The following is a 14,117-nucleotide window of genomic DNA, read 5'->3' on the forward strand; positions in this document are numbered from 1 at the left end:
AATGATATGTATATGTATATAATATGAATATCTATTAATGAAAATTTTCATATTCATATGATTTATGATCATTTGTATCTTATTTGAACAAAAAAAAATAAATCATTGATCATAAAATTTTCAGTGTGGAATTTAACCATTTTAGTAGTTTATAGTCTTTTTAAAATTCAAAATATAAAATATATGAAAAATCTAAATTTTTATTTTATCACTAATGTGATTATTTAATTTATTTTTAATAATAAAAATTAAACAAAAAGAGAGATGATAAAAAATTGTTATCAAATATGTATGATTCATAATCACTAATTGTCATATATAAATTGATCATATTATGTAATTTTGTAACTTTGATTTAAGAAAATAATTGAAGTATTTTTTTGTACACTAATAATCACTTTGATAGTTAATTTAATAAAAATATAATATATTTATATAGATCAAATTGTTTTTCTAAGGATTCATAGAATCATCTACCTAATGATATTTGGCTACAAAAACATGTTATAATACTCGATGATTAGATTAATATATAGGGGATTCGATAATCGTACAATACGTAAATTTTGTATTTGGCAAAAGAAAAATTGTTATATTGTTTGATCTTACTCCTTCGACCCTGTCTTCACTCACTAAGTGGAATCTAGAATGTCATCGTAAATCATCTTCCCACCACAATCGCTACCTACTTGGCGACTACTTGGCTGTAGTAACCAACTAACAATCTTGTCGTCAATGTCGGGTGTCAACTTCTACCTTTTTTTTTGTGCACCTTCAACTTCTACCTTACCTTTTTGCTTTTTGTTCTTTTTGTGTGCTTTAGATATTATCTGTTTTTTATTAGTATCATATAACAATTCCAATTTTTTGGGTAAAATAAACAATTCCTAAATTGCTATAATAAATAATAGTTTTCTGACCTTTATACGCAAATAATTACTTACTCAACAAAATATTGACATGAATTTACTCTTAAAATTAAGAAATAGTTACATCCTAAGGCACTTTTCAAACTTACATCCTAAGACAGTTTTTTTTTATCAAACCATTTTCTAGCTATAAACAAACTAAACAAGTTTGTAATGAAATGATATTTACCCTAATTAAGTATTATATCTGATTTCCAATGAACTTATGCGTTTTTTTTCTAGCAAACAAAATAAAATAGGTTTTATATTTCTCTTTCTTCTTTATTTTTTCCATTTTTTTCTTGGATTCGTAATTTTTTTTTATAAAATAGATGTTTTTCAGATTTTTTTAATAGAAAACATGTATTTAATCGGGACATTTATTATTCAATTTAACTTTTAAGATATGTGAAACTATATTTCTGATGGTGGTGTAATTGCAATGTATACGGTGACGTCAACGACTATGGTTGCGGCGAGTTCCAGTCTCCGTTCACTCTTTCATTCGCTGCCAAAGTCGAAGCTCTTTCATGCGGCGAGTTCCGGTCAACAACTATGGATCGATCAACTCCAAGTCAATTCTCTCCTTCTCCATGATTAAAACCTCCATGAAGTTCCTATCCACCATAATCAAAACTCTAAGCCATCGTGAGATCACCGTATAAGTCTTCTTCTCCGCCGTTGTGCTCTGCTCCTTCTATGCCGGGCGAATCGCACCAGAGTTCATTCACGATTAATCTATGTTCAGTCGCAATTCGTTGGCCATGATTGATCCAACTTTCTTCTTATTATGATTTGGTGCTTTAACTTTTGATTAATCATGATTTTGTCCCAAACATTTACAGATACACATATTTTTTCTCTGATTTAATAATATACAATCTACACAAGTGAAGATGTGCACATAAACACATATAAACATGTACACATGTACATATATAAACATATACATACGTACACATGTAAACATGTACACATGCACACATGTATCTATTCCAGATCCTAGTTATGGAATTATATACGCAAATACAATGTTAACAATTAAATGCTACTCAAATAATCTAAATTAACTAATTAAGATGCAATAGTAACGTCCAAGTGCTCATATTGTATACATACATCTATTTTATAGTGTACATCAACTTCAAAGTGTATATGTGTACAATTCATTTGTTTTTAGATATAAACAAATTGCACCACAATTCCATACAAGATTACAACTAAAACAAAATTACAATAATTTGGAAACAGCAAATGTAATTTTAACGTAAACTTGATATTTTTGTGGATTATGTATTTTCAACTAGGGAATATGATTTAACCAAAAATCAATACTATTAATTCTTCAACATGTCCAATTGATATGAGGTTATGTCCAACAATTATTTTTTTCACAATAAAAAAACCATAGATTCTATAACTGAATCTAAATAAATATTTTGTAACCACCTTTTAACTCCATAATGGTTGGGACTTATTAAAAAAAACCAAATATTTTATAACTGTTTTCCTATAATTCCTATATTCTAGGATCCATAACTGCAACATTTATGAAAATGTACAAATAAATTATTGATATATGTCGATTTAAATATGTATAATAATTACAGCACTTTTTTTGAAAATATATGCACATTTTGTTACGGAAAATATATGTTATTAATCAACAATAATACATTAATTAATCCAAATTAATAACCACCTTTATTCTTACTATTATGACTACTAATATTTAAAATCTAAGTTTATGCTTTATATTTACTAACCCTGACCTTTTAATAAAATAAATAATTAATATAATATTATTTACCATTGAAAAAGTTAATATAAAATAAAAATAATTAGATTTTTATTCCAATTCATGAAATACAAATTTATTTAACAAATATATCTACAAAATTAGGATTTTGCCGATAAATAATAATTATCATGAAATTAAATAATTAAAAGATAATTAAATTTATCTCAATCTTTCTGGTCAACCATTACAAAATCACGGATAAATGAAAATTTGATGGATTTTTAATCGTATGGGATTTCTAAATAGAAATTTTATAATTTAATTCAAAATCTAAGCTGAATTCAACGTAGATCACTAGATTTACCACTGGTGCCGTGGATTCATATCATATATGAAAATATACTAAAACTATATCATAAATTAAATTTAGCAAAATTTGGATAAATATAATAAATTAATATTTTAATATATAGGTCCAATTTAATCAGATTCGAGGCCTAGACTTATGGGATAGATTCTATATTGGTTTTTCGAGTACGAATATTTAATTGCGTGTATAATTCAAAATGCTAATAAATACCACAATATTCTGATTTTATTTAAACCTGATTATATATTTCATCATCAAAATTATTTTTATTAAAACGTTAAACCTATTATAATATTCACATATATAATGCTTTCTTTGTAACATTTAAATGTAAATAAATAGTCAGAAATATAAATTTATATTCAATAAATTTAATTTTTTTCGGCAAATAAATTTGCACTTTGAAAACGTGGATCAAAAATAATATTACTTTGTTATTTAAGAAAAATAAAAAAATTATAGCTGTTAGAAATAAAGTACAATTAATATATGAAATGACTATGATAGAAGTGTTTATAGTTATGAAAAATCACAAATTCAATATAACTATCAAAATCTTTTACTGAGCTTTTTAAAAAGTAATATTTACACAAATATGAACACAGAAAATACAAATATGATTTACAAAGAATACACAAACATGAAATTAAAATTTCTAAAAAAAATATAAAACAAAAATATACCCGTCCTTTGAAAGGCGGGTCAAAATCTAGTACTATTTTAAGGTTTCACTATTGTACATGTAAATTGTTGTACATGTGGATAAGGTCCATTTCGTGTACATATGTCAATTTTGTGTACATATTTGTTATATTACTTTTTAAATTCATATTTGCATATTTTAGAGATTTGATTGAACAATTTAAAAAAATTGGACAATTAAAAAGGATAAATCTGAAAATTTGATAGTTTAAATCAAATTGTTAATAACCTAACAAACAAAAGACCAAATGTGTGAAAATGTGAGAAAAACTCAATTGTTGCTCGAGTTTCACCGTGAGACACCACAGTAGATTCCGACTATCACAACCACCACAACATACTGTCACAGTGCATGGTGGATGAGTTACAGAGCACGACTTGGAGGAGGACAAGTTTGGTCGTCTTGATTCATGGTGAAAGAGAAGACTAACCGTAATTAGACTGGGCTGAGGTTCATCGGGATCACAGATTAGGACCAGGAAGCACAACGATGGAGAAGACTAATCGTAATCGGACATGTACATCATATTTAAAAAAAAACTATCAGTTACAACCTCTACCAGTTTCTAAAGAAAAAAAAACTACTATAATCAGTGGTGGATGCACGTTGGCTGAGAAGGGGGCAGCCACCCCCAATAAAGAAATATTCAATGCATTTTATCAAGTGTAAAAGTTCTTGCCCCCCACATAAAATGTTTCTCTTGCCTCCACTGCTCTTTTTTTTCTTCGTTACGTTTCTTTTTAATTAAATTTTGTCCACTCAAGTAGATTTACTTGCACTAACTCGTGTTTTTCTTATATTTTGTCCACTAAATTATTTTTAGTAATTAAATCTGTAAAATATTTTCTGTAAAGTTAACTGTTTGAATGTAATATACGTACTAAAACCTTTTTACAAGGATAATTTAATATAATATTGATCCATTCATCATATATATTATATATTTTTGATTGATAAATATATATAGTAATAAATTAACATGCAGCAAACTAAAACAATATTTTTATGCTGTTTAAAAAAAAATTATTAATTGTGTATACAAATAATAGCGAAGTCTAAAAATGTATTTTGTAATGATATTTCCTTTTTATAAATAGTTTAAAATATTATTTATTATATAAAATACTATTAAAATTAATAATATTTTTGTTTAAATATTTTTGACCCCACTAAAAATTAGTTCTGGATCCGCTACTGATTATGTTAATTTGATTATGTTTTAGTTCTGCAATACAAATTCGAAGATAAGTTAAGTGACATATGTCATTTGGACTTTAGAACCGGTTGTTAAAAACATTTTGTTAAGAACTTTTCTTTGTTCTTTTTCCAATTTTAATTGTTTTTGGTTTTCTTTAATTGGTAAGAAATCCCTCTACAACTTGCCATTGGAATTGTTCTAATGGTATGTAATCTGTTGAAAGTGGTACAAAAGTGTTCTAAAGGTTCACCAAATATATATGTGATATTTCCTATAAAAATGAAGGATTTATTTCTTAAAATCCAAGGCTAAATAATAATTATTAATTGTGTATATATTAATTTTTTTTTGTCAATTTTGGTCACTTTGGACCTTTAATCCTCAAACTGAAGTAAGAAAGGGTCGAATCCTTCACGCCAGAGCCTGAAGGCAGAGCTCAGTAGCCACTTGGCTACGAACGACCCGGCGTGTATATATTAAATTAACAATCGAAATATGTAAATGAAAACACTGAAAATTTTGTATGATGACAAATGAGTTATCAAATACTACTTGATATACCGGAAGAAAATGCACTAAAGAGAATATTGTTACCCTCTGCAAACTTTCTATAGTTGTTGACTCTTTTAGTCTTGCATGAGAACTTTGGACGTGTCTTGAGCAGTCCTGATTCCTGAATGAGTGATGCATGTCTTGAATGCGTGGATGTTGTATGTGTCGATTAGTTTTTGCATAATTTATCATTCACTTCACTTGGAAGAAAATTTTGTTGTTAGTCCTGTCTCCATCTTGCTTAATTGCTCTTCTTGATCATGAATCTTTGTACTTTTGAAAGTATTTTGTCTTCTTGAAGAGTGTTGAGTCCGTGAGTCTTCTGAATTGTTAGTTTTTTCGTCTTTGTCATTTTGGAAGACTCTTGTGAGTTCTTGTTCTTTTAGGTTTTGAAAATTAAAAGTTCAAAACAAAAAAGAAGTTTTGAAAATCAAGAAAATGTATCTAGATATAACATTTAAATATTAAAAAATATTCAAGAAAAAAATCTGAAAATTGTATTTATATGTTACATTTAGATGCATAAAACAATGCCTAAAATTGATTGTTGAGAAGAAAATTTATATATTTTTTAAAAAAGTTTAAAATGTGTTTTTCATATATCTAATGAATTATTATATTTTATATTTAAAATAGATAAAATTTATAACAGAGTTGAGTTTCACACCACTCATAATCATTTTACAGTAAAAATGAAATCATGAATAAAATGAAATTATAAAATGATTTTTTAAATAATCTTTTGAAAGTTAGGAAATACTTTACTTTAAACTCCATTTTAAAAAAATGGAATGGACGTTGAAGATGTTCATCTTCCGTTTTCAACAGTTTTATACCTATATAATAAAAGTACATAATCCATAGTAAAAAAATCTTTATATATAAAGTACAGTTTCCTTCTCTCCTGTTGTGCCACGTAGGATGACAGCTCACAAACTCGAGCGTCGACGGCGTGACATGTGTCCATGTTTAATGAAACGATGCGTAGCAGATGCGTCTGTGTGGGGCGTGTTGGGCTCGCCTGTGTTTTACACGTATCGTTTGTGGCCCGTCCATAACTTGATTAAGCGAAAACGCAGCTTAATTGGCGTTTTGGTATTAGGGTTGAACCCGTGTGTTTCTCCGCCATCCTCTGTAACTGAATTCAAAGAGTGATTCGTTCATCTTCTTCCTATCGATTTGAATGATACCGGTTACAGGTTAACCCTCTTCAAGTTCTTCTTTAATCCATACCCCATGATCTCTATTGAATGCGATCTTAGCTTCTGGGAGGCGGTGGAATTGCTACTATAAAAAGGTATACTTTCCTGCTTGAAAAACATCTCCTCATTCCGTTTTCACAACACAATAATCTTATGAATAGCACCCTCCACCTCGATGATTCTCACAGATTCAGTACACTCTTCCTCTCTTCCTCTCAATAGACTCCTGCAAAGATGGAAGAGTCATGGCTATAGCTGTCCGATTTGAAGCCTGGCATTTGTTCTCAGATCGTTGTCTTCGCCTCCTCCTCCGCTGTTGAAATCATGGGCGTCGATATGACTTCTGAGTGATAAGGTTGGTCTATTATTGTCTTTTCGTAAATATCTTTACAATGATTGGTATTTTGCAAACTCATAAATCATAATCAACTCTTTCATTGCAACATGAGTCTCCCATCCAAGCCTCTGTCACCGACCACATGCTAAACACTTTTAAAAGAATTCCTCATTCGGAATCCGAAGTATGAGCTAAGTGGATTCGATGTATAATGATTTCCTTTATTAGAAGGCTTTTTATAGTTGTATATGAATGGTCATTTTCTTATTGGACGACAGCTGGATTTGCTGTGAAGAAACAGATGCTGGATGATAGAGGGTTCCCAAAATAGCATGTCAACTTGCAGCGACGGTAAAGCTATATATATATATATATCCTCAAGCCTTCTTATAGAACACTCTTCGCATTCTCTCATTATCTATGTATTAACTTTTTCGTTTCATGAACCTACTCTTAAGATTGAACATTTACATGCATCTCAGGTTATTTCACATGGAGAATAAGTATTTCCAAGAGTGAAAGAAAAATGTTCCACGAAGCTCTTTTACCTCTCCTTTGTTTCCATCAAGTTTCTTTTCTCTATCAATCATCACCAGAGGTTGTATAAAACTCTCCAAAGTTCTCAGAACTCTGTTTTATTCATCACACAGAACACTAACTAACCGTTTGTTGTTACTGTGCCAGGTTTTGCGGTAAACGTTGGAGGAGTTCCAAACAAACCTGAGCTAGGTGATGGATTTAGAAACTTTATGTAAATATGTCTTATAATACGGCCTGTAGTGTTTTCTAGCGCACTCTTCATTCTCCTTATCCAACTGGGACTAATAACTTTGGTTGGTTGTGGACAGGGTGGGGATAACACTCCTGGAAATGATATGAAACAACATGTGCTTCTCCTGAGAGCCCTCTAGGTGGAGAAAAATAGTGGGTGCATCCAATATTAGTCACTACAAAGCAGACTTCCGCAATCCTGCTGAAACACAAGGTTCAGCAAAATCAACCAAGCCAAGAAGGTCCGCAAAGCTTAGTATTATCAGTGAAGCATTATCAAGAAACCACCCATGCTTTCCACCATGCTTAATCCTAGATTCTCACTTTATGTCTAGGCAAATAAGGGTTTGGACACTTAGTCCACCATTTTCTTTAAATACGTTTGTTGCAATTCTGGTTCTGTAGCTTTTTCAATCCTTTGATATTTTAAGATATAAATTATTATTAGGTTCTACAGGTTCTTAGTAATGTGCACTTTAAAAAATTTCAGAATTTATTATTTATCAATCCACCTTTTTACGTTCAATCTTATTGGTTAACTTAACCACCCACCGTAACTATGTGCTGCATTACCCTGTTCTTTTTTATCTCTCTCTGTTACTGGTGTGTTTATTTCGTGTTGCTTGGTTTTTTATATATACTTTTTGTGAGATCCTTTGTCTTGGTGGCTTAATAAACTTTCAGCGTTAAGAAAAAATAACCACCACCGTAGCAAAACAACTACTGTGAGGTAATCCCATTTACAATTTTATAAATATCAAATTCAAATGTGCGACCACCATCACTAACTGTGGCGGGGTCACTGAACACTACGTAGTGCCATATCCGGCTTTATATTTTCACTTCTTGAACCAACAACACTCTTAATACATTTGCTCAAAAATTAGTGATTGGTATATGACTATATAGCATTTTAAGTATTAGAAACACACAACATTACTCTCTCTCTCGATGCAACGCTTCTCGAAACATTCCACACCTTATCTTCACATCTTCTACAACTTACTCTTCCTCCAAGAAAACTTCCAACTTTGCAGAGTACTCACGTCGAGATTCTCCCCAATCAGCATTTGCTTCTCTCTGCTTTCACTTTATATCTGTTACTGATAAAATAATAGCAGACTAAAATTTCTTAACTTCATGTTCTACACTTGCGATGCAAGTCAACTGGTTTTACAACCCAATTGAAAGCATTGGATGGCCCACATTCCTGATTACGAGACCCAAACAAATATCAGCTATAGATAAATGCATGAAGCAGCCCACACAACTCACCAAACTCCACGAGCATATTGGTTTATTTGACACAAAACATCACTTCAATACACCCACACAAATACAATGGACAAATTATTCAAATTTGAGAACCAGATTTCGAGCATAAATTTTCATCACATGTTCCACGTTCTACTTATGATCAATCACTTTAAACATCTCAAACTAAAGACGTTTGAAAATATGTTCATATAGCACATGTTCTGTTACAACTCATCCCAAAATATACATATAGTTCTATGGAACACATTTGTCACACAATGAGAACCTGAATAACCCCATTTGTAAAATAAGCTAGACCAAACCAAAACACAAATATAAAATTACCAATCCTGCACGAAGCACAAACAATCCCCTATATCACAAAGAAAGAGGGTTGTCTACCGAACTATTCAACATAAAATAATCAACCACTATAAATGTAATGTCAGGATTTGAGACGGTAAAACTATCCCGCCCGTAGGGCGGGCCGACCCTAGTATTTGATAAAAGAAACAATCCACAGTAAAAATGTGAAGCTGGTAGCTGGGGGAGCGTGTAACATTGCAATAGTGCACCTACCTTTCTTCTATTTACTACTTTCTTTCTCCTTCTACCTCTCATTCCCACACGTCTCTCCTCATCTATAAAGGCATATTCAATCATCTGCATATTCTCCCTTTACAAAACAAAAGGAAATCAACAATAAATCAGAACAAACTGATGAGTCAAGAGAAAGCCATGTCTTGTTGCTGTGTTCTTGATGCTTCCACTTATGTGGGTTTCTGGATTCTCAAGAAATTGCTCAACAGAGGCTACTCTGTTCGTGCAGCCATCCGTAAAAACGGTAAAATTCTTCAATCAATTCTCTTATGGGTACAATCAAAGTTAATATTTTTCGATTTGATATGAGAATATCGTGGGAAAGAGCTCTGTTTCTTCTTCTATTGTCAATTCATGGTTTAATTTAATGAGGACTTTGGTAACAGGGGAGAGTATGCTTGAGGAGAAAATCAGGAACATGCAAGCCACAGAGGAGAGATTAGTGGTTTACGATGTGGATGTGTTGGATTACCAGAGCATCCTTGTTTCTCTCAACAACTGTAACGCTGTGTTCTGTTGCTTGGATAATCCTGAAGGGTACGATGTGAGTTTTGTACTGTTAATTATCACTCAAGCACTTCTTTAAAATCTTATCTATATTGTTTCTGGTTACTAAATGATGTGATTATTCAGGAAATGGAAGTTGATTTGGAGGTGAGAGGAGCGATTAATGTGGTGGAAGCATGTGCAAGAACAGAAAGTATAGACAAGGTTATCTTCTCTTCTTCACTAACTGCTGCGATATGGAGAGATAACATTGGAACTCAAAAAGATGTTGATGAGAAGTCTTGGAGTGATCTAAACTTTTGTCTCGAAAAGAAGGTACTTTTAGTTTATTTAATTATTTAAATATACTTTTCATTTTAGTTCTTTTTGTTTTGTCAACGTTTTTTTCATTTTAACTCATTTATTAGTAATTTTCAATATTTTGAAAAGTTCAAGGTATTTAGACTGAAACATATTGGACCCACAATATATAAATATGATAGTTTTGTCCTTGAATCACCAATCAATCTGAAATGTGTATTCAATTATTTATTATGGGGTCCCTAATCATATTAGTCGCATCTTTAAACATATTTTTATATATGTGGTTGAATAATATGAGAGTTTGAGTAGTTTGCTTAACAATAAATTCAAAGTTGGCTCTTCATGAAAGGTTGTGATTCGTCATGTTATTCTAGAGTAAATCTGGTCAAGGTTCAATTCAATGTAAGACTGTCTTAGGATATACTAGTATTAAAGAAATTAAACTTCTAAAGCTAGATCATCATTTTAAAATAGTACTTAATTAGCATTCAAATTACTTTGTATCACAAATACTTTTTTTTTTGATCAAAACTTTGTATCACAAATTACTTTGTATCACAAATACAAAATGAAGTTCCCTTAAAACTTGTGTTTTTATTCAGCTATGGCATGCTCTGGCCAAGACACAATCTGAGAAGGCGGCTTGGGCATTAGCCATGGACCGTATGGTCAACATGGTGTCAGTTAACCCAGGGCTCATTGTTGGACCCTCGGTGACTCAACACAACCCTAGACCCACCATGTCTTTCCTCAAAGGTATATAATAAGCACACATTCAATCAAAATAGAAAAACATATATTCATTCATGGAATGGATGTATTGATACTTTTGTGGTGGAAATGCAATTTGCAGGAGCTGCACAGATGTACGAGAACGGTGTGTTAGCCTACGTAGACGTGGAGTTTGTAGCAGATGTTCACATTCGAGTTTTCGAGGATATTTCGGCTTGTGGTAGATACTTTTGCTTCAACCAAATTGTGAATACCGAAGAAGAAGCTCTCAAACTTGTGGAGATTCTATCTCCTTTAATTCCTATGCCACCAAGGTACATAGTCTTCTAGAAAACAAAACTTTTCAATTATTATAAAAATTATGTAAATGCACTAGTTACTATAGAAAACCCTGAATGCAAGATATAATCCTTTGTCTCTCTAATTTCTACTTAGTCTTAAATATTTTAAATGGTTCAGGTATGAGAAAGAGATGCAAGGAAGTGAAGTTCATGCAGAGAGGTTGAGAAACAATAAACTCAACAAGCTGGTAGAAGCTGGCTCTGCTTGTTAATTAGATGGATAATTGGAGAGAGTACAATGTTATATATAAAACTCTTAAGAGAAACAAAAAGATACATAATATGTTATCATAAGAATAGTTTCTTTACTCTCTTTTGTCTGTTGCTTGCAATCTCAATTCAGTTTAGATAATATTTTCTTGTACCCTTAAATTGAAAAATATGCTATATAAAAATGAATATTTATTGTCATATCTGTCCTTGGTTGTAGAATACAATTTGTATATACAATAAATTTAGCTAGCAAGTAGCAACAAACTAAATAATGTAAAAAAATATTGTTATAGAAATTATTGGAGGTTACAAAATACACATCTACAAGTAATAAGAATGTCAAAGTCTCATTTGTTGTTAATCCCTAATTAAGGTTGTTTGTGATAGATGTGACAAAATAGTTGTGTCGTTATGCACACAGTTGTCATCTGCAATATGTTCTCTAACTTGTGTTGATGGAATTTATGAGTTGTCAACTTTTAGAGGCATTAAAGGAAAATACTTGCGTATTGCTAAAAGATAGAAAGGTGTAATAGCTTTAGATTAGACGTGAAGAAAGTTTCTTCAAGAAACGCGTGGAATTTTTTTTGAAATATATAGGTAAGTTTGATGAATACGTATACTCAAATTACATCTTATATATTTCATATAGCCTTATATGAAGGTTGGTGGTCATACGTATAACGAGGCACAACGTTTGTGTTGACTACAAAATTTTAATAGTTAACTAGATTTTGACCCGCGCTTGGAAGCGCGGAATATTTTACGATAAAAAATTTCACTAATAATATAACAAATATTTTGGTAATTTTAAAGAGTGCATTTAGAATATTTTTGCATTTAAATCAGTGTTTTTTAATTCAACCCGATTGTGATTATACCGGTTAATCCGGAGATCTGACAATTCAATTTTAGGTTTTTAAAATATTCATATTTAAAAAAAATCATTAAAATCCGAGACTAACCGATTGAACTGTTGGATGACCGATATGTAATCTAATTTGATTTAAATTATAATAGTTTCATAATTTGTAATCTTATAATCCAAATTTTAAACTTTATTATTTTGCAATTTATGAAATTATGACGTTTTTACAAAATTTTAAAGAGAAAATGATAGATATAAAATAACTAAAATTAATTATTGTATTGTTTGGAAACATTGATAGTAGTATAAAAAATATATTGTTTGGAAACATTGATAGTATTATACAGAAATAAGTATATTGTTTGGAAACATGGATAATAGTATAAAGAAAGGAACATTAATGATTTAATGTAGGTTTAACTATAAAGTATAAAAGTGTATTTAATTTAAAAACTTACAAAATAAATGTTAAGTCCAACATAATGTTTCTGTTTTAATAAGATAGATATATATAGTAATTAGTTTTTCAAAATAGCTTACAAGATTCAAGAATATATTAGCTTTCAAAAAAAGATATATTTATACTGATTAGGGAAGTTTACTAGAAGGAGGCAAATTACTTGAATAATTATTAGAATAAGTCATAAAAGTTTAAAATTACTAAATTATTTTTATGGTCAAAAATGCCCTTTTTATAGTTGTGATAAAAATCTATATTACAAAATTGCCATTTAAATTTTGAGAAAAATTTCCGACGGCAGATTTATTTAACAAAAAACAAATCTGTCGTAATTTAAATCTGTTAATTAAATCTGCTGTTAAATTTAAATCTGCTGTTTATTTGGTAGCAGACTTTTAAGTGACAGCAGATTTATTGGAGATGGCTGATTTATCTGTCCGATTTAATGTTGTCAATAGATTTATCGGTTTTAGTCTATCGAATGTAGCGGCAGATTTTTTTAAAGTGGCAGTTTTATATCGTATCAGTTAGATTTTTAAGATCGATTTAAATATAAGGCCGGCCGATTTTTAATGGGTAATAGACATATTTTTTTATGGCAGATATGTTTGTCCGATTTAAATATCTGGTCGATTTTTATTTTCATGTGGTGGCCGGTTTTTTAAATTGCCATCTTTGACGGCAGATTTATAAGACAAATTCTAATTACCAGAGTAAGACAAATTTATTGTGGCAGATTTATCCACCCGAAATTGTGGTTAAGTGCCCAAATATTTCGGTTTAGTTTTAATTAAAATCGGTTTAGTTTTAATAGAAATCGGTTTAAATTAATTTTAAATGTTGGTTTAAATTAATTTAAACTTCTGGTTTAAGAATCATATTAGACCACGTTTTAGGTTTACGTTCTTCTTTTTGTCGTCGTCTTCTTCTTCCTCTTACCTCTCATTCATAAATTTTGTCTCTACTTTCATGGGGATCTACAACAGTGTCCTTTAATTCACATTGATTGGAGAATAATGGAGCACATGATTCTTGTCTCGGGGAAGTGGAAAGT

At 30.6% G+C, this 14,117-nt stretch overlaps 1 protein-coding gene and 1 long non-coding RNA gene across 5 annotated transcripts; both read left to right on the forward strand.

Annotated features, from left to right (window-relative positions):
* The first annotated feature begins 6,548 nt into the window (after positions 1–6,548).
* Positions 6,549–8,234, forward strand: LOC108853614 (uncharacterized). Of its 4 annotated transcripts, none has more exons than XR_008944695.1 (7): positions 6,550–6,769; positions 6,863–7,029; positions 7,124–7,217; positions 7,290–7,362; positions 7,494–7,609; positions 7,696–7,740; positions 7,860–8,234. It is a non-coding gene; the product is annotated as an uncharacterized LOC108853614 (long non-coding RNA). The 4 variants fall into 4 exon arrangements; XR_008944694.1 differs by having other exon boundaries at positions 7,124–7,195; XR_001949747.2 differs by having other exon boundaries at positions 6,549–6,769; positions 6,863–7,217.
* A 1,423-nt stretch (positions 8,235–9,657) lies between these two features.
* Positions 9,658–11,933, forward strand: LOC108849425 (cinnamoyl-CoA reductase-like SNL6). Its single transcript, XM_018622978.2, has 6 exons — positions 9,658–9,883; positions 10,026–10,183; positions 10,273–10,461; positions 11,052–11,205; positions 11,303–11,495; positions 11,641–11,933. The coding sequence occupies exons 1-6, from the start codon at positions 9,760–9,762 to the stop codon at positions 11,732–11,734; spliced, it is 912 nt and encodes a 303-aa protein (XP_018478480.1). The 5' UTR covers positions 9,658–9,759; the 3' UTR covers positions 11,735–11,933.
* The last annotated feature ends 2,184 nt before the right edge of the window (positions 11,934–14,117 follow it).

The sequence above is a fragment of the Raphanus sativus genome, chromosome 4 (genome assembly GCF_000801105.2).
Source record: "Raphanus sativus cultivar WK10039 chromosome 4, ASM80110v3, whole genome shotgun sequence".
Lineage (NCBI taxonomy): Eukaryota > Viridiplantae > Streptophyta > Magnoliopsida > Brassicales > Brassicaceae > Raphanus > Raphanus sativus.